The sequence below is a fragment of the Aspergillus affinis genome, assembly GCF_023601865.1.
Source record: "Aspergillus affinis strain CMG 70 chromosome Unknown NODE_2_length_704391_cov_89_054091, whole genome shotgun sequence".
NCBI lineage: Eukaryota > Fungi > Ascomycota > Eurotiomycetes > Eurotiales > Aspergillaceae > Aspergillus > Aspergillus affinis.
The window spans coordinates 585,333-612,284 of record NW_026515783.1 but is presented as its reverse complement, the minus strand read 5'-3'; the positions used below and the strand labels follow the sequence as shown (position 1 = coordinate 612,284).

The 26,952-nt window shown below is 49.8% G+C and overlaps 15 protein-coding genes across 15 annotated transcripts; 5 read left to right on the top strand and 10 right to left on the bottom strand.

The window, feature by feature from the left end:
* Positions 1–6: 6 nt before the first annotated feature.
* Positions 7–839, bottom strand: KD926_005994 (putative short chain type dehydrogenase; the record flags this gene model as incomplete). The annotated part of the gene is made up of 3 exons (XM_053099653.1): positions 7–169; positions 245–527; positions 599–839. 3 exons carry the CDS (start codon positions 837–839, stop codon positions 7–9), a joined length of 687 nt encoding a protein of 228 aa, XP_052961028.1.
* A 559-nt stretch (positions 840–1,398) lies between these two features.
* KD926_005993 (DUF3237 domain-containing protein) lies at positions 1,399–2,184 on the bottom strand (the record flags this gene model as incomplete). Its single annotated transcript, XM_053099641.1, has 4 exons — positions 1,399–1,556; positions 1,624–1,933; positions 2,004–2,038; positions 2,103–2,184. The coding sequence occupies 4 exons, from the start codon at positions 2,182–2,184 to the stop codon at positions 1,399–1,401; spliced, it is 585 nt and encodes a 194-aa protein (XP_052961027.1).
* Positions 2,185–2,595: 411 nt separating this feature from the next.
* Positions 2,596–4,198, top strand: KD926_005992 (FAD-dependent oxidoreductase; the record flags this gene model as incomplete). Its single annotated transcript, XM_053099630.1, has 4 exons — positions 2,596–2,894; positions 2,949–3,220; positions 3,285–3,652; positions 3,707–4,198. The coding sequence occupies 4 exons, from the start codon at positions 2,596–2,598 to the stop codon at positions 4,196–4,198; spliced, it is 1,431 nt and encodes a 476-aa protein (XP_052961026.1).
* Positions 4,199–5,087: 889 nt separating this feature from the next.
* On the top strand, positions 5,088–5,732 carry KD926_005991 (glutathione S-transferase GST-6.0; the record flags this gene model as incomplete). The annotated part of the gene is made up of 1 exon (XM_053099619.1): positions 5,088–5,732. One exon carries the CDS (start codon positions 5,088–5,090, stop codon positions 5,730–5,732), a length of 645 nt encoding a protein of 214 aa, XP_052961025.1.
* A 176-nt stretch (positions 5,733–5,908) lies between these two features.
* KD926_005990 (class I SAM-dependent methyltransferase) lies at positions 5,909–7,456 on the bottom strand (the record flags this gene model as incomplete). Its single annotated transcript, XM_053099609.1, has 8 exons — positions 5,909–6,148; positions 6,209–6,563; positions 6,781–6,902; positions 6,955–6,990; positions 7,141–7,147; positions 7,196–7,246; positions 7,301–7,347; positions 7,403–7,456. 8 exons carry the CDS (start codon positions 7,454–7,456, stop codon positions 5,909–5,911), a joined length of 912 nt encoding a protein of 303 aa, XP_052961024.1.
* Positions 7,457–8,144: 688 nt separating this feature from the next.
* On the bottom strand, positions 8,145–11,401 carry KD926_005989 (flavin-containing monooxygenase; the record flags this gene model as incomplete). Its single annotated transcript, XM_053099598.1, has 4 exons — positions 8,145–8,697; positions 9,440–10,293; positions 10,346–10,706; positions 10,755–11,401. 4 exons carry the CDS (start codon positions 11,399–11,401, stop codon positions 8,145–8,147), a joined length of 2,415 nt encoding a protein of 804 aa, XP_052961023.1.
* A 551-nt stretch (positions 11,402–11,952) lies between these two features.
* KD926_005988 (flavin-containing monooxygenase) lies at positions 11,953–13,590 on the bottom strand (the record flags this gene model as incomplete). Its single annotated transcript, XM_053099587.1, has 1 exon — positions 11,953–13,590. One exon carries the CDS (start codon positions 13,588–13,590, stop codon positions 11,953–11,955), a length of 1,638 nt encoding a protein of 545 aa, XP_052961022.1.
* A 551-nt stretch (positions 13,591–14,141) lies between these two features.
* On the top strand, positions 14,142–15,928 carry KD926_005987 (MFS general substrate transporter; the record flags this gene model as incomplete). Its single annotated transcript, XM_053099576.1, has 6 exons — positions 14,142–14,402; positions 14,462–14,740; positions 14,789–14,829; positions 14,879–15,597; positions 15,646–15,851; positions 15,902–15,928. The coding sequence occupies 6 exons, from the start codon at positions 14,142–14,144 to the stop codon at positions 15,926–15,928; spliced, it is 1,533 nt and encodes a 510-aa protein (XP_052961021.1).
* A 252-nt stretch (positions 15,929–16,180) lies between these two features.
* On the bottom strand, positions 16,181–17,373 carry KD926_005986 (MBL fold metallo-hydrolase; the record flags this gene model as incomplete). Its single annotated transcript, XM_053099565.1, has 3 exons — positions 16,181–16,772; positions 16,825–16,965; positions 17,024–17,373. The coding sequence occupies 3 exons, from the start codon at positions 17,371–17,373 to the stop codon at positions 16,181–16,183; spliced, it is 1,083 nt and encodes a 360-aa protein (XP_052961020.1).
* Positions 17,374–17,716: 343 nt separating this feature from the next.
* KD926_005985 (transcription factor domain-containing protein) lies at positions 17,717–19,550 on the bottom strand (the record flags this gene model as incomplete). The annotated part of the gene is made up of 2 exons (XM_053099554.1): positions 17,717–18,622; positions 18,669–19,550. The coding sequence occupies 2 exons, from the start codon at positions 19,548–19,550 to the stop codon at positions 17,717–17,719; spliced, it is 1,788 nt and encodes a 595-aa protein (XP_052961019.1).
* Positions 19,551–20,119: 569 nt separating this feature from the next.
* On the top strand, positions 20,120–21,303 carry KD926_005984 (putative lipase/esterase; the record flags this gene model as incomplete). The annotated part of the gene is made up of 3 exons (XM_053099543.1): positions 20,120–20,276; positions 20,327–21,086; positions 21,141–21,303. 3 exons carry the CDS (start codon positions 20,120–20,122, stop codon positions 21,301–21,303), a joined length of 1,080 nt encoding a protein of 359 aa, XP_052961018.1.
* An 85-nt stretch (positions 21,304–21,388) lies between these two features.
* On the bottom strand, positions 21,389–22,716 carry KD926_005983 (short chain dehydrogenase/ reductase; the record flags this gene model as incomplete). Its single annotated transcript, XM_053099531.1, has 8 exons — positions 21,389–21,585; positions 21,637–21,764; positions 21,818–21,924; positions 21,979–22,151; positions 22,196–22,353; positions 22,407–22,472; positions 22,522–22,570; positions 22,617–22,716. 8 exons carry the CDS (start codon positions 22,714–22,716, stop codon positions 21,389–21,391), a joined length of 978 nt encoding a protein of 325 aa, XP_052961017.1.
* A 235-nt stretch (positions 22,717–22,951) lies between these two features.
* KD926_005982 (zinc-binding dehydrogenase) lies at positions 22,952–24,339 on the bottom strand (the record flags this gene model as incomplete). The annotated part of the gene is made up of 6 exons (XM_053099520.1): positions 22,952–23,214; positions 23,274–23,627; positions 23,684–23,858; positions 24,025–24,092; positions 24,151–24,220; positions 24,277–24,339. The coding sequence occupies 6 exons, from the start codon at positions 24,337–24,339 to the stop codon at positions 22,952–22,954; spliced, it is 993 nt and encodes a 330-aa protein (XP_052961016.1).
* Positions 24,340–24,681: 342 nt separating this feature from the next.
* KD926_005981 (uncharacterized protein) lies at positions 24,682–25,094 on the bottom strand (the record flags this gene model as incomplete). Its single annotated transcript, XM_053099509.1, has 3 exons — positions 24,682–24,894; positions 24,946–25,003; positions 25,051–25,094. 3 exons carry the CDS (start codon positions 25,092–25,094, stop codon positions 24,682–24,684), a joined length of 315 nt encoding a protein of 104 aa, XP_052961015.1.
* Positions 25,095–26,114: 1,020 nt separating this feature from the next.
* On the top strand, positions 26,115–26,852 carry KD926_005980 (uncharacterized protein; the record flags this gene model as incomplete). Its single annotated transcript, XM_053099498.1, has 1 exon — positions 26,115–26,852. The coding sequence occupies one exon, from the start codon at positions 26,115–26,117 to the stop codon at positions 26,850–26,852; it is 738 nt and encodes a 245-aa protein (XP_052961014.1).
* Positions 26,853–26,952: the final 100 nt, after the last annotated feature.

Here is a 26,952-nt window from a genome sequence, read left to right as displayed (position 1 = left end):
GGTAGTCTAATGGAACTTCTTGTATCCCTTTCCAGCCACAAAGGTGTCCATCCATTCGTGCTGCGTGCGATCTTGGCTCAAGTCCCAGTATCGTTCGGCGTGGGCGGGTCCGCTGATGGCACCGCTGGCGTAGTCGCCGTTGTCGAGGCGCTCATCTCCATAGTAGAATCTATTCCTGGCGTTAGTAAAACAGGGCAAAAAAAAAAAAAAAAAAAAAACAAAGAAAAGGAAGCTCGGTTCATACGTGTATCCCTTTCCTTTGAATGCAAGAACCGCATTCTCAATAACATGGCCCATCGCAATCTTGCCAACACCCAAGCTAACCAACCGAGGCTGGGGCATCAGGTTCAGCCCGTTCGCCGTGTAGATGAAGGACTTCGGAACATCATCGGGGATACTTGCAAATCCCTTGACAGCCTCCTGGGCAGTCAGGTACGCAGATGTAAAGTTAACCGCGAGATCATGCTCCAACTCGTCTTGGTTGAGAGTCAAAGGGTTTCCTGGGGCAGCAGGAAAAACGTGATAAGCTGAGACGTTAAGTTAGCAAAACCCCATTGGAATATTCCAAACTCCAAAAGTGGGGGCCTTATCGATGCACCATTGTGAATGACAACGTTGGGCGGATTCCCGAACTTGGCCTTCACCTCCTCGAAGGCCTTGTGCACGGTTCCCGGCGCCGTCAAATCAGCTCGGATATGCGTGTAGGATGAATCAAAAGATGCGGAGAATCCACGGCTCACAAGCGCAATCTTGTATCCTTGAGATGCGAATAGCGCTGCCGTGGAGGTGGCGACGTTGGGTCCAGCGCCCAGGATGAGGAGGATTGGGCTAAAGGTCATGTTGTGGGGAGGGAATTTGGATTGAAATGAGAGTAAAGGATCTATGGATTGGTGAGCTAGATAGGGAGTGAATCGGAGGTATAATATATAGATTCTTTGCAACTGTGACTACAAGAGCCAAGAGCAGTGGTAGCTCCTCCTCGGAGGGGTACAGGACAGGGGGCGGCGAATTTCGCCGACGGTGGTAATCATGTCATCAACATAATTTGGTCATCTATCGGTATTATTGGTTAATCATGGAAGCAGAATAAGACTACCAGTTGGGAAATGGGCATGATTAAGCGTACTTCCTGTTGCGGTTTGTCAACTATTCGGAAATGTCTGGACGCAGCGTATACAATTTCAAGTAAATAAAGAGATTCGGGGAGGTATTTTAGAACTATCACGTAGATTCAGAAGATTATCACTTGTTTAATAGCAGGGTCATTTACGACTATACTAGTAGCGCTTCATTTTCTAGGTCTAGGTTCATGACATGAGGTCAAACTAGACAACATCTACGTCTTCTCTCTGGTCTCTGAAAACATCACCGCCAAAAAATGGCCGTAATCGAGCGAGTTTAATCAAACCCTGTAGCCGGAACCACCTTCGAAAGACGGGACTCGACCGTGATAATGCGGGTCTTCTCGTCGACCAACATGCGGCCGTTGCCAATTAACGTAAAGTTCTGCAATTCTTGGAGTTCAGGGTCACCGCTGTGGAAGGTATGAGCACCCGCTATTATCAGAAATTTGTGATTAGCGTGATAGGACAGAAAGAAGCAGAATGGATGGTCATGACGTACTGCTGAACCCGAATGGTACACTGACCGAGTCAGGCTGCTGATGGAAGATCTTGAGGACGGCTTCGTTGGTATCAATAATGCCAGTGTAGCCAAAGCTGATCTCCTTTCCGTCTTCAGTCCTACGGTAGACATTAGCTCGGAGGAAGTCTTCTTCGATAGAACGATAGTAATACCGGGCGATCGCCTTCATGTTGATTCGGGCATGTTTCTGGTCTGGGTCGAACTCGAGCCAGTCGGCGCCAAAGACAACATTGGCTTTGAACTTAGGCTCAAATCCTTCCACAGTCTCCACTGTGCCAGTTGGTGTTTCCTGCCATCCAAGTACTCCATGTCAGTTGCTTGAAATGCGTATCTTCTCGGACATCGATGTTAGTGCTTACAAAGTGGACGAGACTAGCACCGCTCTGACGGGGTCCTGGACGGGACATTAGATATAAATTGTATGTTTTCAGAAAGTCTAAAAAGATAAGAAGACGTACCAATGGGGTGGCCAGCACCCACATTGACCTTCCACACAATGGCAGGCTGAAGGGATGGGAAGTTGATGATAGGAGGACTCATTCTGGTGGGTCCGTACAATATGTTTGAAATAAAAAAGATAAAACTTCTTCTACTCCATACTACACGCTAACCTTTATAACAAGCGCTTGGAGAACTAAATAACGTATTGCGGTTCAGCCATCGGACACATTTGTATGAGTCGGACCGGAAGCCGAGCGTGAGACGGAGAGTAGGCCTTCACCCGGAGTCGTTCGCCGACTACTGCCTTGCTGATTATCAATACCAACCCATGTCAGTTGCCAAGCGCGATATGTGGGGATTGTACTTGCTTAATGCGCATTCATATGGTCCGTCGTTGCCGCTTTTTGAACAGGATACGGAGTCCTTAAGCTAAAAAGCATCTCATTTGTCCTGCTACCTCTTCAATCCCTTCTTCGCTTGACATAACAAGCTCACAAGAGAGCTTGCAAGATGGGATCAGCTGAGAGACCGTTCCGTGTCATCATCGTTGGAGGTGGCGTGGGAGGCCTTACTGCCGCCCACACCCTCCATCGAGCCGGCATTGACTACGTGGTCTTGGAGAAAGGCCTCGTTGCTCCACCCATGGGTGCGAGTATCGGTATATATCCCCATGGCTCTCGGATACTCGAACAGATAGGGTGTCTGGCAGACGTGGAAGCCGAGTGCGTCAAGCTGGGTAAGAGCCAGAACCTACTGCCGGACGGGCGAACCATCTTCAGCAGTGACTTCTTCAAGTACTCCAGGGAATAGTAAAGTCGCATTGCTCTCATTATCTGTGTGACCATTGGCTAATATATGGGTAGCCATGGGTACCCCATTCCTGTCCTTGAGCGACGCCGGTTCCTGGAAATCCTCTACGAGAACGCCCCAGACAAGTCCAAGATTCGATCGGGAACCGCAGTGGTGGATGTCATTGATCACGAAAATGGTGTCAAGGCTATCCTAGCCGATGGTAGCGTGGAAGAAGGAGACCTGGTCCTGGGAGTTGACGGTGTTCACAGCAACATCCGCAATCTGATGTGGCGGAATGCCAACGCTGCCGTCCCTGGATTGATCACGACCGCAGAAAAGAAGTGTAAGCCTTTCACCCTTGTATGTTCACGACAAAGAAGACAGCATGCTGACAGACATTCACATAGCCTTGATCTGCGACTGGACAGCTCTTGCAGGTTTCAGCCCTACAGTTCCAGGAATGAGCAACTGTAACATGACTTGTACTCACTATCCCGGCAAATCGTTCCTGGTGATCGGTCAGAAGAAGTACACCTTCTGGTTTGTCTTCTTCAAGAACGAGGAGACCCGCTACTGGCCTAGTTCTCCTCGATGGACTGCGCAGGACGCCGAGAAGCGAGCTGCGGAATGTGCCGACTGCCCTATCTCCGACACGCAGGTATTTGGCGAGTTATGGCGATCTCGCGTTCGAGGCGACCTGGTCAACGTAGAGGAGGGACTGTTCAAGCACATGTATTTTGGTCGGATTGTTCTTGCTGGAGATGCCGTTCACAAGGTAATTCCACTTCCGTTTTCCTTACGCCTAGATCATGCTAAGTAGTATGTCAAGATGACGCCTAACATCGGACTCGGCGGCAACGCAAGCATGGAGAGCGTCGTCGTTCTCTCTAACCTCCTGCATCGCGCCGTTCAGGCTCACCCGAGCGGCAAGCCCGATAAGAAGATGCTCGAGACAATCTTGGAAGAATATCAAACCCTGCGGTACGATCGCATGCAGAAGATCATCCACTTCTCCGGCGAGGCAACCAGACTCCAGGCCTGGGATAGCCTCTACTACAAGACGCTCTCCCGGGTCATTCCATACTTGCCAGACACGACCTCTGCCAAGAGAACCGGAGAGTTGATCAAAGCCGCAGCCAAGCTGGACTACATTCCAACTTCTCCTGCCCGGAAGGGAACCGTGGCGTGGGAGGATGAAGGGCAACGGGCTTTAGGGGCTCATCAGGCTGCAGTCAGCAATGTGAGACGGTTGATTCAAATCCCGGTCGTGTTGCTCTCTTTTGGACTTTCGTTCTTCTATCTGTCTGGGATCAAATTGTGAGACTTTGGTCCCGTTGTTCTTCGTTTGGTAGGTTTGGAGGATATCGTGTGATTCTTGTCGGTAAATGGATTAGATTGGATAGAATCAGACAGAAATTTGTTACGGGATCTGTTTGATCAGGCAATACATTTATTTAGCCTATAGTTAAACAGTGGGAAAGAGAAAGATTAAAAAGACAAAGCACAAAAGTCCTACGCGACCACCACCGAGAACATGTGGAAGATATTTTCACGATCCTTCTCTCTTGAATCTTTTCATTCCATTTCTTCTATAATCGTCCCTTTCTCTACGTTTTTATTGGGATAGCGCGGAGATCACGAACAGATGTTAACCGGGAACAATATATATAAATTTTCCGCATAAGGCCAGCATCTTGAGGTTCATGACAAGACAATGGAACCATCCCAAGGGAGAAATATTCCCAGACCGTCACCGCATACCCTCCATGGACGAGATGTTTTTCTACATGATAAAAAATTAAGTGCTTCATGTAATGGTGATGATGAGAATATAGGGCTTGGTAGACAGCAGCCCTTAAAATGTTTTAGGGCGAGACCACAGGTTCCACAACGGAAATAAGAAGAAAAAAAAAAAAAAAAAACCAAAAGAAAAAAAATCAAATGCCGGACGCCCAGGTACTTTAGTGATTGGTTTAAGGGGTTAGCTTCACTGGAAACATAAGCTTACTGTGCGTTAGGCCTCGCAGACGCCAACGCTAGGAATGTGACATTCTTCTATCATTGGCAGAACGAATCTTGGCCGACGTTGAAACGCGGAATCGCGGAATAAGATTAGCAATCACCACAGGCAACATAAATCTGCGATAGATATTTAGCATCTGTGCTGTAAAATCGACCATGAAATCGACATTGGCATCTGCAGCCACAAAATGGCCGAAATCAAATTCTTCTTTGCCTCAGGCGCCTGCTCACTTTGTCCCCACATTCTCCTACATGAAATCGAAGCCGACTTCAAGCCCTTCCAGGTCACCAACAAAGGCCCGGAGGTCAGATTCTCTGAAGACTTCCACCGAATCAATCCCAAAATGCGCGTTCCGGTGATTGCAGTCGACGAGCAAGTCATCACCGAGCTTCCCGCCGTGGCCACGATCATATCCAGTCTGGCGCCCGAGAGAGGGTTAATGGGGAAGAATACTCTTGACACTGTTCGAGTTTACGAGTGGATGAATTATCTGTCCGGGACTTTGCATGCCGGAGGATTTGGCCACTTGTTTCGACCTGACCGCTGGACTACTGCGACCGATCCTTCAAGCTTGGACGGAGTGAAACTCAAGGCTCGGGAAAGGGTGATTGAGTGCTTTCAATATATCGAGGAGAGATTAGACGGTGTACATGCAGTAGGGGGGTATTTCACGGCCGTGGATCCATTCCTCTACGTTTTCTATCGATGGAGGACGATGCTCGGCGAGGATATGTCGGTTTATACAAAGTACGCCGCGCTGGTAAGGAATTTGGAGACGCGCCCTGCGGTACGAAGGACTCTGCAGAAGGAGAATCTGTCACTCATATATTGAAAAATCAATGGAGAAATTTGTGGGAAAGATGGCGAGCTTTTGTATATATATTTGATTTTTAAAATTGGCATTTTATGGTGTCATAAGGTTTGAGCCATGATGTGATTTGAGAGGCGAGTTATATTCACAAAGCGAAAATGCAGTAAGATCTAAGAAGCTAGAGGGTGTTACTCTGGTCAAGGATTCCTAGGCTTCTGGCCATAAACATGGAACCAGTTCGCATACGTATGAATTCTCCTATCCAAAAGCTCCGATCGGGCCCCATTCAGCAGCACACGCACCTCCTCGACAGGCCAATGCAGCACCCGCGTTAACAACGCCAAGCTATAAGCGTCCAGCGACTCCAGCATGTTGACCTGGTAGTACCTACCGAGTTCTTTCAACTTCGGGTCCTTGGGCCAGGGTGACATGGGCATCTAGGAGTGCAGCTGGTTAGAGACCAACCGGAGATGACATCGCAAGAGATGTTTTCTCACCTTGTAGACGTCCTCTCTGATGTTGACAAAACCTGCATTTGAGAGGCGTTGAATATGCTCTGTAGCCGTCCCCATTAACCTGCCCATGCGGGCACTAGCCTCCTTAACAAGCCGCGTACACTCTTTGAGGCTCTTTGCTTGCTGGATAGTATCGTCGTCACCACACACGATCAGGTCAACCTCGGCAAACTCAAACCATCCGCCTGGGTTGAGCTGATCGTATGCCTGGATAACGAGCCGGTCGTAATTCGAGACAGACCCCTGAAGGTCGCGCGCGTGTATAAAGTCGAACTGAGTATCATGACTCCAGTCGGCTTCAAAATCGTCGACCTCGAAGTGTAGGTTTGGGGGCACCCTGTGGATCAATGTTAAGTCAAGAATGTAGGCTGGGATTGTTGCCGTAGAGCGTACCAGGGGGATTGAATTGGACTGAGATCATTGCCTATGATCTATTAGGTGAATGACTTGACCCAATCCATGGGAGTGGGCACTCGAACCTACGACCCGAGCATGCGGGAACTTACTGCAATGAGTAAGTTTGCTGTTGATAGATATTGGACAAAGGAACCTACTCTGCCATTTCAATTGCCCAGACCCCGGTGCCCGTTCCCAGGTCTAATATCGTGGAGACATTTTGGCGAATAGGCGACCGGTAGAGGTGTCCGCCGAGTTTCAATCGGTGAATGTGGTGATGCTGGGCGACGGTTAGATAATATCTTGAGGTTCGCTAGGATCGTGGTACAAACAAGCTCGAGTCGCGATTGCTCTTGCTCATCGTTGGGCTGTTCATATTAGCCCTTCTTATCATAGAGTAAATGATTTGTTCTATTACCATTGTGTAAATGCCCTCTTTAAATGCATGATATCGGCGACCGTTCTGTCAAAGGTTGGCAAGATGTGCGGATAGCCTTTATCCGAGAGAAGATACTGACTTCATATCTAGATCTGTTAGACAGCGAGAGAGAGAAGCAGGGATTTCTAACATACTGATAATTCCTAATGCTGGAGGCAATCGATGGGGTTGAGCTGAGCCCAGAGCTGTTTCACACGCCGATTAGGTCCTATCCGACGCATCCGACTGAAATAACACACCTGTTGACGAATGAACTCCCTCCGTCGTTGTAGAGAAGGTCGTCGTCCTTGAGATTGTCATGACCAAGATGTAGTGGGAACAGTCAGGTAAACCGAACTCACCTCGACTTCCACACCACTGTCCGATCCCTCGTCGAGGCCAATTTGGAGTGGCATTATCGCAGTGAGTCAAAAGTACGAAATGAAAGGGGGGAAACGCTCGAGCATACAAAGAAAAACATCGTGCGTGGCCAAAAGGGCAATGCTGGTTGCTGAGCGCCACTTTTTGAGAGCCCAAAACCCTGCACAGACAAACGTAAAACGGACAAGGATCAGGCCAGCAGCTGCAAGACGCTAGAAGAAGACCGTGGAGAACAGAAGGATGAGTGGAGTGGCGGTGATTGACACTGAACAACTCATTCGTGCAACGGTCGTGTTAGTCGTGCATTAGCGAGAATTGGCGCTGAAATCCCCTCTTGTCTCCCGCAGGGGATCCGTTTCCCGCCTGGTGCGAGATTTCTAATTGATGCAGCGACAATGGTTTGCGAAAATACGGGGTATCTTGTTTTAGATTGACATTGCGGTGGAGTTGTCCATCTGCCGACACTCGTGGAGATCAAAACGCCTGAGCCGATAAACCCTATGCGATTCTAATCCCATTCGCCCATAAGACAGGATAATGGATTATGTTGCTATCTGTGCGCCGCTTAGCAGGTGTGTTGATCTGTCAACGGGGGAGCTGGAAAAGAGTGACAAGTATTATTAAAAAGGATATAATGAAGCTAGGTAAGAAGCAAAGGCCGGCTACATAAGCAAAATCTAAACATCGAAACCAATAAAATCCCTGGCTTCACAGAACATCGCTTTAAATGCCCCAAACGAGCGCATTCAGCCAGTCATTATGAGACTTTCCATGAACATTCAACGCATTTGCAGCCTGGAAAGGCCCGAAAGGATCGCCCTCCAGCGTATCGATCTGGAATCCACGATCCTGCTCGCAGCATACACAAGCTGAAGTACAATGCCCTGTTCCTTTGACGGTGACTCCAAATCTCTGAGTCTGGCAGCATCCACATCCTCGAGCGCAGCATCCACCTCTCCCAGCACATTGCGCCCGTAGCCATTCAGAGTTGTCCCATTGTGTGTTGCGTCGCAGAGACAGGATTGCCCTCTTCACCGGGCTATTCGGAAATCTGTCCAAATCATCCTGGAGGGCTCGCTGCATTGTCGAAGCGCACTTATTGTAGGCCGCGATCTTATCTTCCAAGGGTACCAACTCACTGTCGGAGGACCATTCGCTTCTGAAGCTGACGGTTTCGTCGGGTGGATATAACTGCTTCTTGTATTTCCCTAGCCGTTGGACCATCAAATCGAGATCGAGGTGCGTTTGAATCCACATTTTTAATTTCTCGCTGTGCCTGGGCCCGAGGGAAAGATGGTGACTCATTTTTCGACGGATTCGCTGGGCGAACTTCCATAAACCGACGCACTCGAGGACGGTCTCCAACACCCTGGAGTGGGCGTCGACAATCCTTACTATCTGGGATGCACCTTCCATTGTCACCAGCGAAAGAGTGAGAATCGTACACGTACAAAGGATGGTCAGGGATAGAGTAAGAGTCAGAAAGATCGGGACTCGTTTCAATGGGGTTGAGCAGGATGAAGTTCGGTAGGTAGTATGTCATCTGGTGTCATCAGAAAGTCAGTATGAGGGTTTTATGCTCTTAAGATAACGTAACAAACCCTTAATAAACCAGTGACTCAAGTATCGCTATAATGATCAGTTGGATATTCCCATTTTGTTTGTTTGGGCCTTGATTTGAGAGTTGATACTCTGCCTCAGGATAGACAGTTAGTTTTGATGGACGAGTGGCCCACGAGAGGCTATAATTCGCCTACAATGAATCCCGATCGCGATATTAGATTAAAATCTATTAATGGGTGGCCGAGTTCGCCACCCATGCTATGAGTTCTTATTAACACGAAGAAATGAAAATCATAGGTGGTTGTATTGACAAGAGAGTGTACCGGAATCTCTCATTCTAAGTGTTTAATGACCTACAAGGAGAAGAAAACAGAAACAAATGGAATTCTGTCTGCAATCCAAACGGAAAGAACCATGAAATTCATGTGTGAACTTTCCCTGGTAACTCGACATACCACGACAGATCATTCTTCTCATCCATCTCCCAAGCTGTGAACCCATTTCCCATGAATCGGAAGGGATTCGGACTGTGATACTCAATCTCGAAGTCCTCTGCTCGAATGTCCTGGAGCATGCGATTAAACAACACTGCACTTCCCCCGAACAGTGCCGTAACTCGCCCATCGACTCGATTGCGTTTATACCAGCTCTTACAGCCGCCCGTCCAGACCAGCGTCTTGTGAATCTCATCGCCGTACCGCACAAATGCTTCTTCCCGAGAACTTTTCGGTGCGACATACTTGATGTCTTCTGAAGCGATCTTCTTTATCCATTTGACAAAATAGTCACCCGTCCAGTTCAGCGACTCAATTAGCGAGCCATGCCCACCCAGGCAGTTGGGGCCCATCATCATGAAGTAGTTGGGGAATCCGGCCGTCGCCACGGAGAGGTAGGACTCCGGTTCCTCATCCCATTTATCTGAGAGCTTTACTGAGTTTTGACCGACAATGGGATACCGCGGGCAATGAGAGACGTCAAATCCCGTGGCGCAAATGACTGTCCGGTCAGCATGGTAACCTGACTTGTGATGCAGAAACGCAAGAGAGAGCTCACCGACGTCGCATTCAAATGTCTTTCCATCGACAGTGTGAACTGCATTTTCTGAGATATGAGTGACCTTGCTATCTGACAGATGGCAGTTTGGTCTCGAGAACGCTTCCAAGTACCCTGGACCTGGGGTGATGCGCCGACAGCCTACTTCCCACTTGGGGATCAACTTGTCGCATAGCTCGGGAACATGGTTCAACTTCTCTGCCATTTGCTTGGCTCCGAAGCGCATTGCTGCTTGGTTGTTCTCTCCTTTGATAAACTGGTCTTTCTTAGTCCAATTTATTCAGGTTTGCTCAATAGAGACGACATACCAAGCGGAAATTTTTGTTAGTTCGCGCAATTATTCCCTTTCGGTACTTCCGATGTTCTTCTGGATCACGAAAGACCTCCTTTTGTTCTTCAGTATATTCGGGATTGGGACTTTCATCGTCATTTCCATGGTGCTTAGATGGCGGCACTCGATAATAGACCCAGGCTGGACTGCGCATAAAATTGACGACTTCTGTGCCTGGAAGTTTGGCCATTGCAGGAGTAATCTGGATCCCCGAGGAGCCATTTCCAATGACAGCGATGCGCTTGTTTGCGTAGTCGTAGTCGTGATCCCAATGAGCAGAATGTGAGATCTTGCCCTTGAAATCGTTCAAGCCGGGGATGTCCGGCCAAGAAGGGTGACTGACAAATTAGCTACCGGACGGTAAACTGGGGAGTGAAAGATCATACACGAGTACGCCTTGAGCAGAGATTAGGATGTCGCAATACACATCTCGCTCTACGCCTTGATGCTCCACGGCCAGCTTCCATCGGGCATCATCCTCCTGCCACCATGCCCCCACAACTTTGGTATTGAGTTGGATATCGCGGTCGAGATTCCATTTCTCCACTATCCGCTTGATATAATCCTGGATCTCGACGCCACTGGCATAGAACCTGCTCCATTCCGGATTAGGGTCAAACGGGAAAGCGTAGATGTGCGCAGGTACGTCGCACTGGACGCCGGGGTAGGTATTGATCAGCCACGTTCCGCCGACATCATTTCGCGCCTCGAAGATAGTATGCTCGACATATTCCTGTAGCTCTGGGAAGCGGTGCTGTATCTTATGGGCCATCAGAATACCGGAGAACCCGGCCCCAATAGTCACGACGTGGAGTTTGCGGGGTGTGTAAGCATAGTCGGCGCTCATCGGGATGGTGAAGGGATTCTCCTGAGAAGAGCTGTTTGTATGACAGTGACCATTTAGCTTCCCTGTATCATTCGTTGAGTCCGTCTTACGGCCCCCATTTGTCTCGTGGGAATGTGTGATTCCATTGGTATGAGGGCCATTAAACACTTCTCCGTCTGTGGGGAGAACAGTAGTAGCGACAGTCATCGTGATTGATTTTTCCTCGTTGTTTGGACCCAAAGCCTACAGAAGGAGGTTTTGCTTTAATGAACACCTTCTCAGGGGGCAAAGATATGTCCAGCGATGGTGTGACACTGCTTTGTCCAACACGGGGATACAGAGAGCCGAGCTCCAAGGCTCTCGGCATTAAACACAGGCTACACAGAGCCGAAAAATAGCGAGGATTTGATTTTAGCTTCCAATGCTCCATATGATTAATCCAAACATCAAGGGTCTTCTTCTCGGCTCTCGGCCTACTCGATTGGGAAACTGCTGATCCCAAAGCTGGTATGCCGAACACTGCCGATAGCTTCACGATACGCCGCGTTCTACAGACTGGTATTGAGAAATACTGGTTGAAATATGTAGCCGTTATTCTATAATATCCAGATTTACGCTATGGCATCATTTGGCCAAGAGACATGTGTCTAGGATACGATTACAATGGCATCGTATCATAAACATTGTTGGAGTCAACTAAACATAATACGCTCGAATATTGCAGTGGAAACTTCATTCTTGAACTAGGTTACCGTGAACTATGACAAAACCAGGTCTCGATATTCCCTCGCAGCGACAGCATCGGCTCTCTTCCTATAACCGGGTGCAGGTCCATTGTACCGAGCGACGATTCGCTTCTGCTTATGCGCCAGATTCTTATTAACACCACTCATCCAAGAGTCCACTTCATTTGCCAATAGCCCCTCGGCACAATCATGAACATGCTCTGTCCACGCGACGACGTCTTCATGCGTACATTCGGCACATGTAATCCCACGATCCCGCGCATAGCGAATGAAGTTTGCCACCCAGTTGGAAGAATACTCAATGCTGCGCGGGAAGTTCCCAAACATTTGATGTGGACCCATCACTGTCATCATGTTGGGGAAGTGTTCAGCGAACATGCCCAAGAACGTTCGGGGTCCGTCGCGCCATTGATCTGCCAGTTGGATTTTGTTGCGCCCTTGGATATCCATGGCTGTGAATGACCCAGTGACGGCGTCAAAGCCGGTCGCGTAGATGATCATGTCGAATGTGAAGTTTTCATCCCGAGTTTCGATACCCTCAGGTGTGATCCGTTGGATAGGATTGGCTTTCGAGTCAACAAGCCGGACATTCGACTGGTTGTAGACTTCAAAATAGCCACTTTCAAGAGGCAGTCGCTTTGTACCGAAGCCGTGGCACTTGGGAATCAACATTTCGGCGGTCTTAGGGTCATGGACCCGTTGGCGAATCTTGTTAGCGATGAACTCGCTGAAAAGAGCATTAGCCCGGCGATCAGTGGGGATATCATGAAAATTGCCCAGCCATTTTTCGAAGCCTCGAGTCTCGTAAAGTGCATTCCACAGTGCCTCTCGTGCTTCGGGGTCAACATCAAAGGTGCGTCGTTTATCGCTGATATGTATGAATCCAGAATAGGATTCCCGACATCGTTGGAAAATCTCCGGATATCTCGTACGAATTTTTGTCATTTCCTCGAGGGAAATTTCCCCATTATTCAACGGTACACTCCAGTTCGGCGTCCGCTGGAACACGGTGAGATGGCCGGCCGTTTTGGCTATCTCTTGAATTGTTTGGATTCCGGTCGCGCCTGTTCCGATCACAGCAACGCGTTTATCCCGGAAGTCGACCGGTTGATGAGGCCATCGGGCTGTGTGATAAGCAGGACCCCTGAAATCGTGCACGCCGGGAATATTCGGCCAGGTATAGTTGTTGAGAATGCCCATGGCTGTCACCAAGAATCGGCTGGTGTATTGTCTGCCCTCCTCGTCGGTGAGTAGCCATGACCGGTTGTCTTCTTGAAAATGTGCTGCCTTAACTCGCGTATTGAATTGCATGTCTCTGCGAAGATCGAACCTATCGCAAATAAACTCGCAGTATCGCAGGGTCTCTGGCTGGGCAGCAAAATGCTCGGACCAGTTCCATTCATCAAGAATCTCCTGGGAAAACGAGAAGCCGTAAGAATAGCTCTCGGAGTCGAATCGAGCCCCAGGATATCGATTCCAGTACCAGGTCCCTCCGACCCCTCCGCCAGCTTCGAGCACCCTAGCTCGCAAACCTAGCTGGCGCATCTGGTAGATAGAGTAAATTCCGGAAAGGCCTGCCCCGATGATGAGGACATCGTAGTCAAGGTCTTTGTTCAGTTGTTCGAACAATTGAGGCTCTATGCTGCCCATTTTGGTGATGTCTTTCGTTCACTATGTGGAGTCTGTGTAAGTTTAGAGCTACAACCGACCCATGTAGTCTTCTTATCTAGTCGGACTGTTGATCCTCGGCCCTCGTACAGGACTAAGCCCTGGATGGTTAACCGGGTTGTAGCCGGCAATTCTAGCGTCGTTTCCCCGCAATCCGGGGAAGTTGCATGGCGGAGTATTCTGCGATATGGACTGTGGCATCAATAGTCAGAGGAAAATGGGAACATGTTTCGGGGAAGTAAATCAACGATCGTAGGAAGAAGAACATGGGAATTCTTCGGAGAGTATGCGGACAAAAAGCATCATGGGTAGCATACAGTTTTAGAAACTTTCGGCACAATTACATTCAGCCCGCGCATACACCAACAGAAGCTTCTACGCCACGTCAAGACTATTCTTTTAATAGTTGCCCTTTCATCTCGTGTAGGACGTTAGTGGCCAAGACTGGCATATTCGGCAATGTTTTAAGGCAGTCGAGAGGCCCATCCGGTTTGTCTTCCCTGTCTGCCCCAAGACTCCGTTGTCTTTGCAAGATGTCTCACTTTCAACCTTCACAGGACTCTGTGGCCGAGAATGGAAAGGTAGGTAATATTGATTCTACTGCGAAAATCGACGCTGTGGATACAGTTCATCACGATGAGGCTCTCAAAGTGCTAGAAAATTACACGGGTGATGCGACCTGGACAGCCGCTGAAGAGAGCAAACTAGTGCGGAGGATTGACAGAAAGCTACTTCCGCTTCTTTGCCTGACATACGGGCTCCAGTACTATGACAAGGCGATGCTTTCTCAAGCAGTAAGACTATCGGCCCTCACTGTCTAAGACAAAAAACAGGTTCCTGACAAGATGTATAGGCGTTGTTCGGGCTTCGCGACGACCTTGACATGATGGAAGGCAGACGTTACTCCTTCTCGGCATCTATCTTCTATCTGGGGTTCATCGCGGGAGCATACCCCGCGATGACTCTTGCACAGCTGTTCCCCATTGAGCGTGTTGCGTCTCTGATCACAACTCTCTGGGGCATCTGCCTGATACTCACTCCTGTTTGCTCCAACTACCAAGGATTGTACGCACAGCGATTCTTTCTCGGAATGCTGGAGGCAGGTATCAGTCCTATGTTTATGCTCATCGTGGTATGTATCCCTAAGTTACCTCTAGGCTTCTCGACTAATGTCCAACAGGGCAGTTGGTACAAGAAGGACGAACAGGCCCTCCGCATGGGGTAAGTTCATCCTAATTGCACGACTATAGCAATTACTCTAACATCTCAGCGTCTGGTACTGCTGGACTGGATACGTCTCCATTTTCTCCCCCCTGGTGAACTACGGACTAGGCCACATCCGAGGGACTCTCTCACCCTGGAAATACATGTATCTATTTTCCGGTGCAATCACCATCCTCTGGGGCATCGCTGTTCTGTTCCTCCTCCCTCCAGACCCCATTCGAGCGAAAGGATTTGATGACCGCCAACGATTTATTTCAGTGGCACGTCTTCGGGTCAACAACTCTGGCGTACGCAATACACACTACAAGAAAGGCCAAGTAGCGGAGTTACTCATGGACGTTAAGTTCTGGCTCATGTTCTTCATCGCCTTTTTGAGCATGATAGCAAATGGACCCATATCGGCATTCACGCCCATCATAATCAACTCGATGGGGTTCAACACTTTGAATTCGTTGTTGCTGATGATGCCGGCTGGCTTCTACGCTGGTACGTTGCAGCTTTTTGCTCCCTACTTGGCATATCGATATGCTCGTGTTGGTATTCGGTCGTGGCTGGTATCTGTATGCCAGGTTGTAACTACGCTGGCTGCTTTGTTATTGTTGTTTTTGCCATTCTCAGCGACCGGCGGACTGTTGTTCGCATGCTACATCCTTCCCTCGGTCGGAGGTGGATACTCGGTCCTCATGGGACTGCAAATCGCTAACATAGCGGGATATACTAAGCGTGTGATGGCGTCAGCTGGGTTGTATATCGGGTACTGTCTTGGTGAGTTTGTCAGACATAGTGAGATAGCAGCTTGCCTGACTGTGATAGGGAACTTCGTCGGACCTCTTGTGTTTGAAGAGAAAGACGCCCCTCGCTATGCCCCTGGGTTCATTGTGGTCATTGCGACCTCGATCATCGCGGGTCTTTTGGTGCTTGTTTATCGATACCTCTGTGTTTGGCATAATCGACGGCGCGACAAACAAGGAGCTGAAGGGTTCGGCAACGCCTATCAGGATGATCTGACAGACATGACGGTGAGCCATCTCCAAAGGTGCTTGATAATCCTGCTGCTAATTGCGACCAGAATCCGGGGTTTCGTTACATTGTCTAATGCAAGGGGTTGTTTGCTTGACGGGATTGCATTGGGTGTACCTTAACTATCTCGTTTGGGACTTTTCATTTGTATGACTGGAACTGGAGCCAGACGAATCTAGCTGCGTTGGACAATTCTTTACTCTTTAGTATTCTCTTATATAGCAATGCCACAATTTACTTGATCGGGAATACAGCCAGCGGCGAGGGAAACGGTTGCTTAAAGAATCTTTCGAAAGCCCAAACATTCCAGATAATGGGTCTGGGTATTTTAAATCGCTCCTTTTTCCCGCCAATAGTCTTCCAAAACCGCTAGAAACGCCCACTTCAAATCTGTCCCCCATCCCTGCTCTTTCCATCCGTTCAAGCACGCCGGGAAATGCGGCACTCCATCTCTAACTTGCGCGTCGTGAGCAATGATAACAAAGATATCCTCACTAGCATCTGCCTCCTGTAATTTACCAATCGTTCGTTTCGCTAACGGAATATCATGTCCGAACGTTGGATCATACAGCGACTGAGTGGGATCTCTGCCGCGAGACCGCTGCAGTTCTTCCCATGCATCTCCCGGACAAAAGCCAACGGTATCACCTCCCAGCACTGGATGTGGCACGATGGATTCCGGTATGGGAAGATGTACCGATGGGCGAAATATCCCTGCGAAGTGACACACATCGCCACCGAGCAAGATGAACGTATCTGGACTTGTAGTTGTGCGCGCAAGGCCGCATAAGTGACCAACTGCGTGACCAGGGCTATCGAGGAGGTAGAATGAGCCGTCTTCAAAGTAGTCGAGGGCCCTGAATTGGCCGATTGTAATTGATCCGGGTCCGTTGAACGTAATTTCACGGAGATTGCGACCACTGGACAGATCGAAAGATTTGATTGTTGGGTTAAAGCAGACCAGTTACTTACCTGTAATCACTTTCAAGAATCGGGGAGTCTGGATTTGCAGGAGCACCTGGCAACAGAGCTTCCTTGAACCCAGGTCCCACGATCAAATCTGTCGAGGGTGGGAAAGTGGATGGATCGCCGATGTGATCCCAGTGCCAGTGGCTTGATTTTACATCAGCTATGCCTATATCAATACCATAGGGGGCGATCTTCACTATACCTCCATATCACAGCTTCAATATCTTCGCCACGCACGCCATGTTCCTCTAGAATCTCTGCAACATTCTTCTCCACGTCGATGCGGTACTTCGTTGTAGGAATATATTCTGCGATCTTAGGCGCGTAATTCAAATAATCCTTTCGAATCCCCAAATCCCAAACCAACTTCCGCCCGGAAGGATGCTCTAACAAAAAGCATAACGAAGGGAACGAAGTGAATGTCTCCAACACCGAGACCGGCGGTGCCATAAATCGGTTCAAAATAGCCGGACCCGCATTAACCGGGTTGATGAGCTTAACTGTGATGGGCGTGTCGCCTGAAGTAATAGGGAAGAGTACGCTCTCTGTCATGATGCGTGCTTGTGGTGAGCCCAGAAGGGTCGGAGGTCGATAGTCTAGAACGCGTGGGGCGTCACTATCACGACTTTCTTATCTTATGGTCATGGCCATAGCGACTGCGGCATTTTAACCGAGTGCCGGTATTGCCGACCAATTGGCTATTGAGCGGTTGCTTGGACTAAGGGGGTCTTGCAGCTATGGCGCTATTTCATAGACCGAATTACATATCATATCCATCTACTCTCACGGAGGTTGTCCGAGACTGAATCCTGCCGGTAATGACAAGTCTACGAACAGATCAAAAGAGAAATAAATCTTTCTTCAGAACTCCATACCATTATTTGCCACTAACAAATCACCCCCCGAAAGAGGTCATATCCAAAAGCCCGTCAAAATGTCGAAACAGATCATTCACCTCGAACGTGCTGAGTTCCAAGCCCGCCTGGTCTAGGGGCAGCTCCATCTGCCGATTGTTCAGCAGGATCTGCGCCAGGCCACTCGTCCGAGTAGTCACAAAGGGAAAATATTTTGTCCACTCAATTCCATGAATCAAACTGATGTCTTCTAAGTCGAATGCCTCGTCCGCGGACGGCGATTCGGCCGCCGTACTACGTAGTCGCTCAAATCCTTGCAGGAATATATCAGCGGTCGGCCACATAATCCTGAGCTGCTGAAGTGCAAGCAGCACAACCCGGATGTCTTCCTCTGCACATTTTGCTAGATGGGGTATGCGTTGTGCGTGCAGAAGAGCTAGCATCGCCATCCCGCAGTACCAGCACGAAATGCCCATTAGGTATCGAATGCGACCGCGAGCCAGAAAGTCTTTCAAGATCCGAGCTATACAAGACGCTGCGAGTATGGCTGCCGGGTAGGCTCGGGGAAGAGGTTTGGTTGACTGGCTCAGGTGGAGCACGATGATGGTCGCAAGATACGGCAGGTGGAGCTGGTGCACGTCGCGATTGAAGGATACAGTGAGGTCGGCTTCGATGGGCAACGACAGATGATGTGGAAGAGAATGGGCCCATGAGATCAACTCCTGTGCATGACGGACGGGAAAATGCAGAATCATGTTGTTGCTCGTGCGCATTAGATGTTTGGCGACATTCCCGACGATTCCACAAAGCTTCACCCACTGAATGAATATTTCAGCCCTGATGTCCTGGACGGGGAAATCCTGCAAGGTGGGTTCGGCGACGTTGCAATCTTCTATATCGATCACGCATGGGCGGCATTGACACAGTGCGGTTAATCGTTCTCGCGCCTGGCCATTAACAGATGTCTTCCCTGCTACGGCGATGACAACTTACAAAGAACGTCCACCACAGCCTTCGTCTCAGACCAATGTCAATATGCGATCGGTCCAACTGACCAGTCTTCGGCTCCCGGTGAAATCCTCCATGCTGAGCATGTCGGATCGCGACCGTTGTCCACCACCAGGACGAGTCGCGATGAACTCTAGATGGCGGACGAGGGCTCCACCAATAGACCAGGGCTATTGCTTTTAAACACAACAGAAGGTTTGGCTCCTGATCACCGTAGAATAACTGCTTCACACGATCGTAATAGCTGGCAGGCTCTGCATGGATTATCACTGGCGGCTGGACGTGGCTTGCGGCCAGGGAGAGTGCATTCATCACCAACGGGGATATGTTCAGATCACCATGGATGGTTTTCTTGTCGAGAACAGGGCACCAAGTAGAGCAATACTCGAAGTAAGTCTCCTCAAATCCCTGCACGAGCTCTGGTGGCGGCAAATCAACAAATGGTGAAGGCACCCCTGCCTGCCTCCTTTGATCATCGGCATTGAGTCGTATCTCTGAGCCATAGATCTCGCCGTATCCCGGATCGCCCAGATAGCTATCCGCAGCATCCGCCTGATGGGAGGAGATCAATTCACTTCCGAGTTGAGCAAATGCCTCCTCGTTAGGTTGGCTGTCATGACGATAGTTCTCTCTTGCTAGCGACGCGGCAGTGCACAGGTCATCCAGCCTGAAAGACGATATGCCGTCGTTGATTCTCGAGGGTGTGTCACCCCTGCAAAGACCATTACTGGAGCTGTTTGATTCCGGAGGAGTTGTACACGGGACAATTCGGCTTTCGTTGGCGGGAATTGTGTTCAATGTCTTGCTACTTTGACCCTTTCGCTTGGACGGCCGAGTGCTGGACACAGGCATATCATTAAACTGCATCTTTAAGAAATTAACATGAAGCCTACCTGCAGGCTACACCAGCTGCTGCGCAATTACTGCACTTGCTGCATCCCCGCCCGGAGGTTTCCTGCAGATCGCATCTCACCTGCGATGCATCAGATCAGTACCACTAGAAACTCCACGGTCGGCCAAACCTTTCTCTCGTGACAACCAACACAGACAATAGCGGCTCTGCGTTTCCTTGTTCTATGGGCAGTAAATTCCTGAAAGCGATAACCGTCGGTCATGTTGCGTGTAGGAAGAACATGAACAGCGATGCCGGGAGGAGCCCAAGCAGGTGGAGATAGGGCTCGACAGATCATGCGGGGAAGACATCAGCTGTGGGCGTCTGAATACATGGGATCTTCCACTGCCAGCCACTCTCATCATCTCCTGGCTTTCACGGAACCTCCATCCAGGACCGACTCAGCCGAGAAAGGCGGAGATCACCTCGGCAGGATGGATGCGGGGCAGTAGATTCGTCATTTCACCTCATTTTCCCATTTATCCCTGGCCGATTGAGCCCACCACTTGCAACACCCACCCCAATCACATTATCTCCGACTGACATGGCTGATTTCTCCCAATACACCGGTCCTAGCGAGGAGTGGCTGGCGTTGGAAGCAACCCTGCCAGCGCTTCCGGATTTCGCCTCCTTGGAAGCCCTCAAAGCCGAAGCCAATGCGGGGCGTGAAGCCATCGCTGCGAAGGCCCTGGTCGCGGAGGGTAAGAAACCTCCCCTTGTATTATGACAGATACTGACTTTAGTGTACCAGGTCTCCAATCACAGGTCGCTTTCCGAGACTATTCCATCCCTGCTCGCGACGGGACAGCCCTCGAGGCCAGAACATACCGTCCGGCCTCTCTGCCTTCTTCCCAGCCTCTCCCCGTGTATATCCACCTCCACGGCGGTGGATTTCTAATGGGGACCCTTGCATCGGAAGACGCAATTTGCTCGCGTATTGTCTTCGGCCTGGTCGCTGAATCAACCCCGGTGGTCGTAGTCAACGTCAACTACCGTCACACCCCGGAGCACAAATACCCGATTCCCTGGAACGACGTCGAAGATGCCTTCCACTGGGTCCACGACTATCTTGTGGAGATTGGCGGCGACGGAGATCAAGTCGTCGTCGGTGGCATATCGGCTGGTGCCAATTTAACCGCCTCGTTGGTGTTGGCGCAGAATATGGGGACTGACGAGGCCTTGGCCAAGCGACCAAAGATAAAGGGTCAAGTGTTGATGATCCCGGTATTAGTGACGCGGAATTGTTACGCGAAACACCTTGCGAGGCTGAAAGATCCACAAGTGTCGAGCTACGTGCAAAATGAACATGCCCCGATTCTACCAGTCACTCGAGTGGACTTCTTCACTGGACTCTTGGGATCCCCTGAGGTCGACACAGACCCGCGGTTGAACCCGGGTAATGCGACGGCCAAACAAGTACAGGGATTGCCACCGACCACGTTTGGTATTGCAGGCAGAGATCCGTTGAGGGACGAGGGGCTCTTGTATGCGATGTTACTTAGTGAAAATGGGTAAGCAATTTCTGCAAGTGAATGACGCCACCGTCAAGCTAATTATAATGCCAGTGTCCCCACGGATGTCAATGTCTTCACTGGGCTGCCGCATGGGTTTAGAAGACACGGTACTCTTTCTGAAAGTAAACGATGGGACGCAGTGATAAACTGGGGAATCAAGTGGGCCTTGAGTGGTCCTACTGGCACTGGGTCGTTTGAGATCAAGGATAAATGAAATGCTCATGGTCTTGGATTGTACGTAGATTTTCATATTCACTCAAATCGCATTCAAATTCTAATTAGAAACCACGAGAAAGGACTCAATGAGTATCAATTCCCCGGGGCGCTCCCTCTGCAGTTCGGTTCTTGCTCCATCCTTCATCCCACCTATCCCCGATGATCTTTAGCTGAACCTCCTGCGTTCGTTTGAAATATCCTTCATCAATATGATCATCCATATCAACATCTTTATACCCCTCCTTCGCCACAGACTTGGGTGTTATCATCAATGAATGACCTGCCATTGTCAATATGCCATATTCTGCACTACACGCAACGAAACACATACCGTTAATTGTTCGATCGGTGGCCAGCTTCATCATACACTCTGCGACGTCTTCCTGCGGCGCAAATTCTACGCCCTTTTTTGTTAACTCTGCTTCGTACTCGGGCGAGCGTATGGCGCTTTTGATATAACTATCCAGGTTAGCTGCAATTCCATTGCAGTAATCAAAGAAGAGGTAAGCTACCATGGGGCGACATAGTTTATGCGAATCCCCTGCTCCCACGAGCTGCGTCGAGCGACCCGCATCAGCCCTCGGAGCCCGTATTTACTGCATGTATATTGCCAGTTTGCCTTGAATTGTCAGCATCCTTCGGTTAGACACCAAGGCAGTTGAAGGGAACATACAGGCGAGTCAATCCACGCGACCATGCTCCCTGTAATAATGAAACATCTATCTCGATCCGCGGTATTAGGCTGCCTGCGGAAATAATGCACCGCCAGTTTCCAGGTGTAAAGAGTCCCGGTCATATTGACATCCATGATGCGCAGTTCGGGCTTCACGGGAGGCTGATTCGGATCTGTCGCGGTCAGTCGGAACCCAAGAAGCGACGTGAAAACGTACCGTCCAGTGGCCACAGGTCATCTCCACTCGCGCGACTGATGCCCGCGTTGGCGATGACAATATCGCAACTCTTATGTGGAGAACTGGAAATAGCCGCTTCGAACACTTGCACCTGCTCTTCCCATGACGAAATATTGCATTTCACGAATTGTGCGTTCCTTTTCATCTTCAATCAGATTTCATTCTGACAATGAGGCATGTCTCAACTTACGGACGCAACTCTGCTGCTAGATCCCTCCCACGTTCTTCGTTCACATCGGCAATAGTCACAAAAGCCCTGGTGACGTCAGGATTCTATTGCTACCACAGGAAGAACAGAGACGTACCCCTCTGCGGCAAGGGCACGGACCGTTGCCTCTCCCATGCCATTTGCACCTATTATCATTAGCTTCTCACAGCTAGATGGGTTATACCAACATACCTCCAGTGACAACAACACTCTTCCCCCTCAGTTGCGTTCGATCAGGCGGGATGCTACAGTCAACTGGGCCGGTGTACTCGTAGGGCGGTAACTGAGGCATTGTGGCTACTGCGGGGATCAATGGCTATCGGCAGCCTTATTATCCACCGGAAATACAATTTAATATAATTTAATGAGTCTCGATAGTTGCAGGACCTTCTTCTCCGCACTTCGGCTTTGGACTCTGCGGGGATATCTTGGTCCCTCGGCTTTCCGCTTTGGGTTTACCGAGATGGCATAGTTAGTTGGTTCCCCCGAGGAATGCGGGGAGTAGGGAGTAAGAGGACATGGGCAAATTACACATTCACCAAAGTCACTCGGTCCCTGATCTTGCCCTTTCCCAGGTCTTCCAACACAGACGGTAAATCCTCTAGTCCTCTCGTCTCAACCTGAGGTTGAATAACTCTCTTGACGATCAGGTCTAAAACCTCAACTAGATCGCGATACTGTCCACCGTAGGAGAAAATAATGCTCAACCGCTTCCTAATTCCGATTTTCATGTCGAGTTTATTTTGACGGTCGCCAGTTCCTACACACAGGATCTTTCCACCGGGTCGTACTGCCCACGGTCATATCAGCGGTAAGTCAATCATTCAACGAGGGGCGGTTTGTACCTACCAATATTCTGCGCATCTCGAAAGGTTTGATTCGAGCCGACAAATTCCAACACGGTATCTATTCTCCCCTGCAGGTCATTATGTGCCACGAAATTCTGAATGGACTTTCCCACTGGGACAATATCCCCATTACGAATACCAAGCTCTGCGGCCGCTTCAAGTTTCTCTGCGCGAATATCCGACACAATAACCCTCGCTCCGATCGCCTTGACAATCTGCAGCGCATTGAACCCTAGTCCACCGAGACCAAACAAGAAGACCGTCTCTGACTTTCTAACTTCAGCTCGGCGAACGATGCCGTGGTATGCCGTGGTGACTGCGTCTGTCGCTACGGCTGCAATTTCGGATGGAACAGCTAGTATTTTGTCAACACCCTTTCATGTTATCATATCAGATAAAATGGAATATCACCGTCTGGCACAGGGATAGCAGCTCGCTCATCGATAGCCACATATTCCGCGTAGAACCCGTCTTGGCCAATTCCGTGATGCTTGCCAGTCGGGCAAAGCTGTGCCAGATCCCGGGAACACTCGCTGCATTTTTCTTTGCCACAGCCTGGGACAGCAAGAATTGCAATACGGCTCCCCTAAACTGGTGTCAGCTTTGCATGTACTTGCTAGAATAACCTGCGAGACTACCAGTTCGAATCTGCTATCGTTGACTTCTTCTCCTATGGCCACTATCTCGCCACATCCCTCGTGTCCCTACATTTGCATTAACCTTTAGCGACAAGCAAAGTGACCAAGGCTTACCAGGATATATTTCTCCTCGAAATGAGGACGATCTTCAACATCTAACAGAACTTGATCACTGCGGCATACTAGGAAGTGTTGGTTAATTGGATAAGGTACAGTACAAATAGTAATCACGCAACATACCACCCGCGGCCAACAGCTTGACCAGAAACCCGGTAGATGGAGTTTGGGGTACAGGGACAACTTCCCATACCTTAGATCTCGAATTGTTAGCTGTATGCTATCCCTAGTTGAGATTGGGCCACTTACAGGTTTTGAATGCCCCTTGTGCTTTCTCCAAGCGTGCATAGTTTGCGGGGTGGGGATTGCCATTTCTCGACCAGGACCTTTTAATGTAAATTCGTCAATGTAGCTCGAAATGGGTTCCTAGATCGAAGTGATAGCCAACTGACTGAGTTGGCATGGGCATTTTAAATATTTTCCATGCACTCCTGCGTAGGGATAACCGAGACTCGGCTACTTCCATCCCGACAATTGAACCGACATGGCGCCCAACTGATAGATTTTCTTAATTTCACATGACAGGGTAAATTAGTTCCTGCAAGCTGTAGGAAGCCATGACACAAGAAAATCAAACAAATCTGCAATTCGAATATATCTACAAATGTTATGCCGCCCCCAGGTACAGAAGTTCAATAACAAACAGCAATCCCATCACCAGGCCAAGCTACCACCAGCACCATTCTGCTTGCAGTAGTAATTCAACTCATCTCCACCAATATGCTGCCCTTCGGACTGGCAGTAGTACAGAAGATCTTGGTCACTCAAGAGGGTGCAGTCAGGGCATTGGTCCCACTGCTTGTCGCCGGTGTTTCGGTTCTTGTAGGCAGTGCACGCCTTGTCTGTTGCGTCTTTGTTGTACACTTGCTGTAGGATATCAGCACCTCATCGTCATCCTAACGCCTAGGAGGAACTGACCACATCATCTCCGGGGGAGTCGTAACAAATGCCTGTGTAGTGGAGGTCGGCGAAGACGCTTCAGGACGTTAGCATAAGTCCAATAAATATGGCAAGGTATCATACCCGATAGCAAGGGTTGAGGCAAGCAGCGAGAGGGAGAGCTTCATTGTGATCTAGTGACTGAGTTGTGTTGGTGGCTGAATCTGAGCTCGATGGGATATGGCCGATCTATATTCAACTTCCGTGGCTGTCCGGCTAGCTACATTTAAGACAGACAAGTCACCGCTTGTCCGGGGGTATGTCATTCCATCCCCTAGTTTGAAGCTACATCCTGCCATGATACGAAAAGCCGAAGATTCTCCAGAAAGAAGACGCAGGTCAACCCCAAAAGACAATGTCTACGAGCGTACGTGACTTCAGCTCGACATGGCGATGTTTCACGTTGGGACCTTGGCGGCGTTGATAAGACGGACTGAATCCTTTTCCACCGTTTTGCGCCTGAATGTCTCAGTTGCAACCTAATTGTGGTCTCATCATGCTATGGGGCTCAATGAATGCGGAAGCGATCATCGCGGCTACGAAATTGAAGTTCCGAATGCAGGGCCGCAGATCTGCGTTCTGCTTGTCCGGAGGCGCAGAAAGCCAAAAGAGGAACACCCTGGGGACAGCTTTAATTTACTTTAATCTATTTAGATTCATACCCAGGGTCCTTTCTACTGGTCGGAGTTCACTTGCAAAGAGTTCTTCCCGCACTATCAGACGCCGCCGTTGCACCTTTCCCCATGAGTTAGTCCACTAAAAACGATTGACAGGTACATGTGCCCTAAAATAACGTTTCTGCACAGTCGGGGCCTTCTCTTCCGCCGTGATCCGGTCTCTGACTTCGTTCAGCTGGCTTGATGATCTGCACGCAAATACCTCATGGATCGTCTTGGTCCGGGGTTACTTCGGGAGTTTCATCATCGAAGGATTCTGCCGTTCTATCATGACAGGCACAGGATTTACGTCGACTCAAGCAGGGTCTAGCGGTGAGCTATCGTGCGATGTCGGGTCTTCTAGCTAAGTAGAAGTCAATAAAGTTCTCTTGTTCTATATAGACCCTCTTTCCCATAACTACCTCCTCGTTCCTCTGCAAAAGTCGACAGCATTTCATCTCAGTTCCCTGTACATATCCAGCCACCAACATCATGAAGACCCCTTTCATTCTGTTCGCCTCGCTCTGCGCGGTCACCTCTGCCCTACCTCACGATCAGTCGGAAACCCCGCAGGACTCGGGACTCGACAAGGCTACCGTCCTCCTCAACGATGGCAGCACCGTGACCGTCGACAAGAGAGATCTCTCCTCGCACCTGGGCAGCGTCGCACTCGCTCCCCCAACCAACGACCTTCCCAAACGTCTCTCTAGCAGCCACATCACCCATCTGACCAAGCGCGGCTCCGACGCCCAACTCATCATCCCCCTTCCGGACCAAGAATTCCTCGGCTGGGACATCGCCATGTCCACCGTCACCCACGCCAACGAAGCGGACGCCACAGTCGCCATGGCCTCGGGCCAAATGATCGCCAACAGCATCACAGTGGGCAACTCGTTTGGCGCAAGCGTGGAGAGCTTCCTCACCGTCACCACGAGCATCGACTACGGCCACACGGAGACCAGCACGCTGACCGGCACCGTGACCATGACGATTCCCAAGAACAGATGGGGCGCAATCGTCAGCAACCCCTTAACGCAGCGCAAGCGTGGATACGTCTTCAGCGGACAGCCCGGCAGTGGCCAGTTCGAGTACTACCAGGCGGATTCGTTCAACTCGGAGACTTATACCTATGGCGAGAGTTCGTTGTCGTGGGTGAAGGGTGTCATGACCACTTGTCTTGGGGATGGATACCCGCTCAAGCGGTGCAATGGTGATGGAGAGCTGAAATAGATGCGCTGTATATAGACTCTTTGGGGTTGATGTGATTGTATGGTGGGGTGTGCTGGGTGGTTACGTGTATATGGTAGTTGACTTCATTGGCATCTCGAGT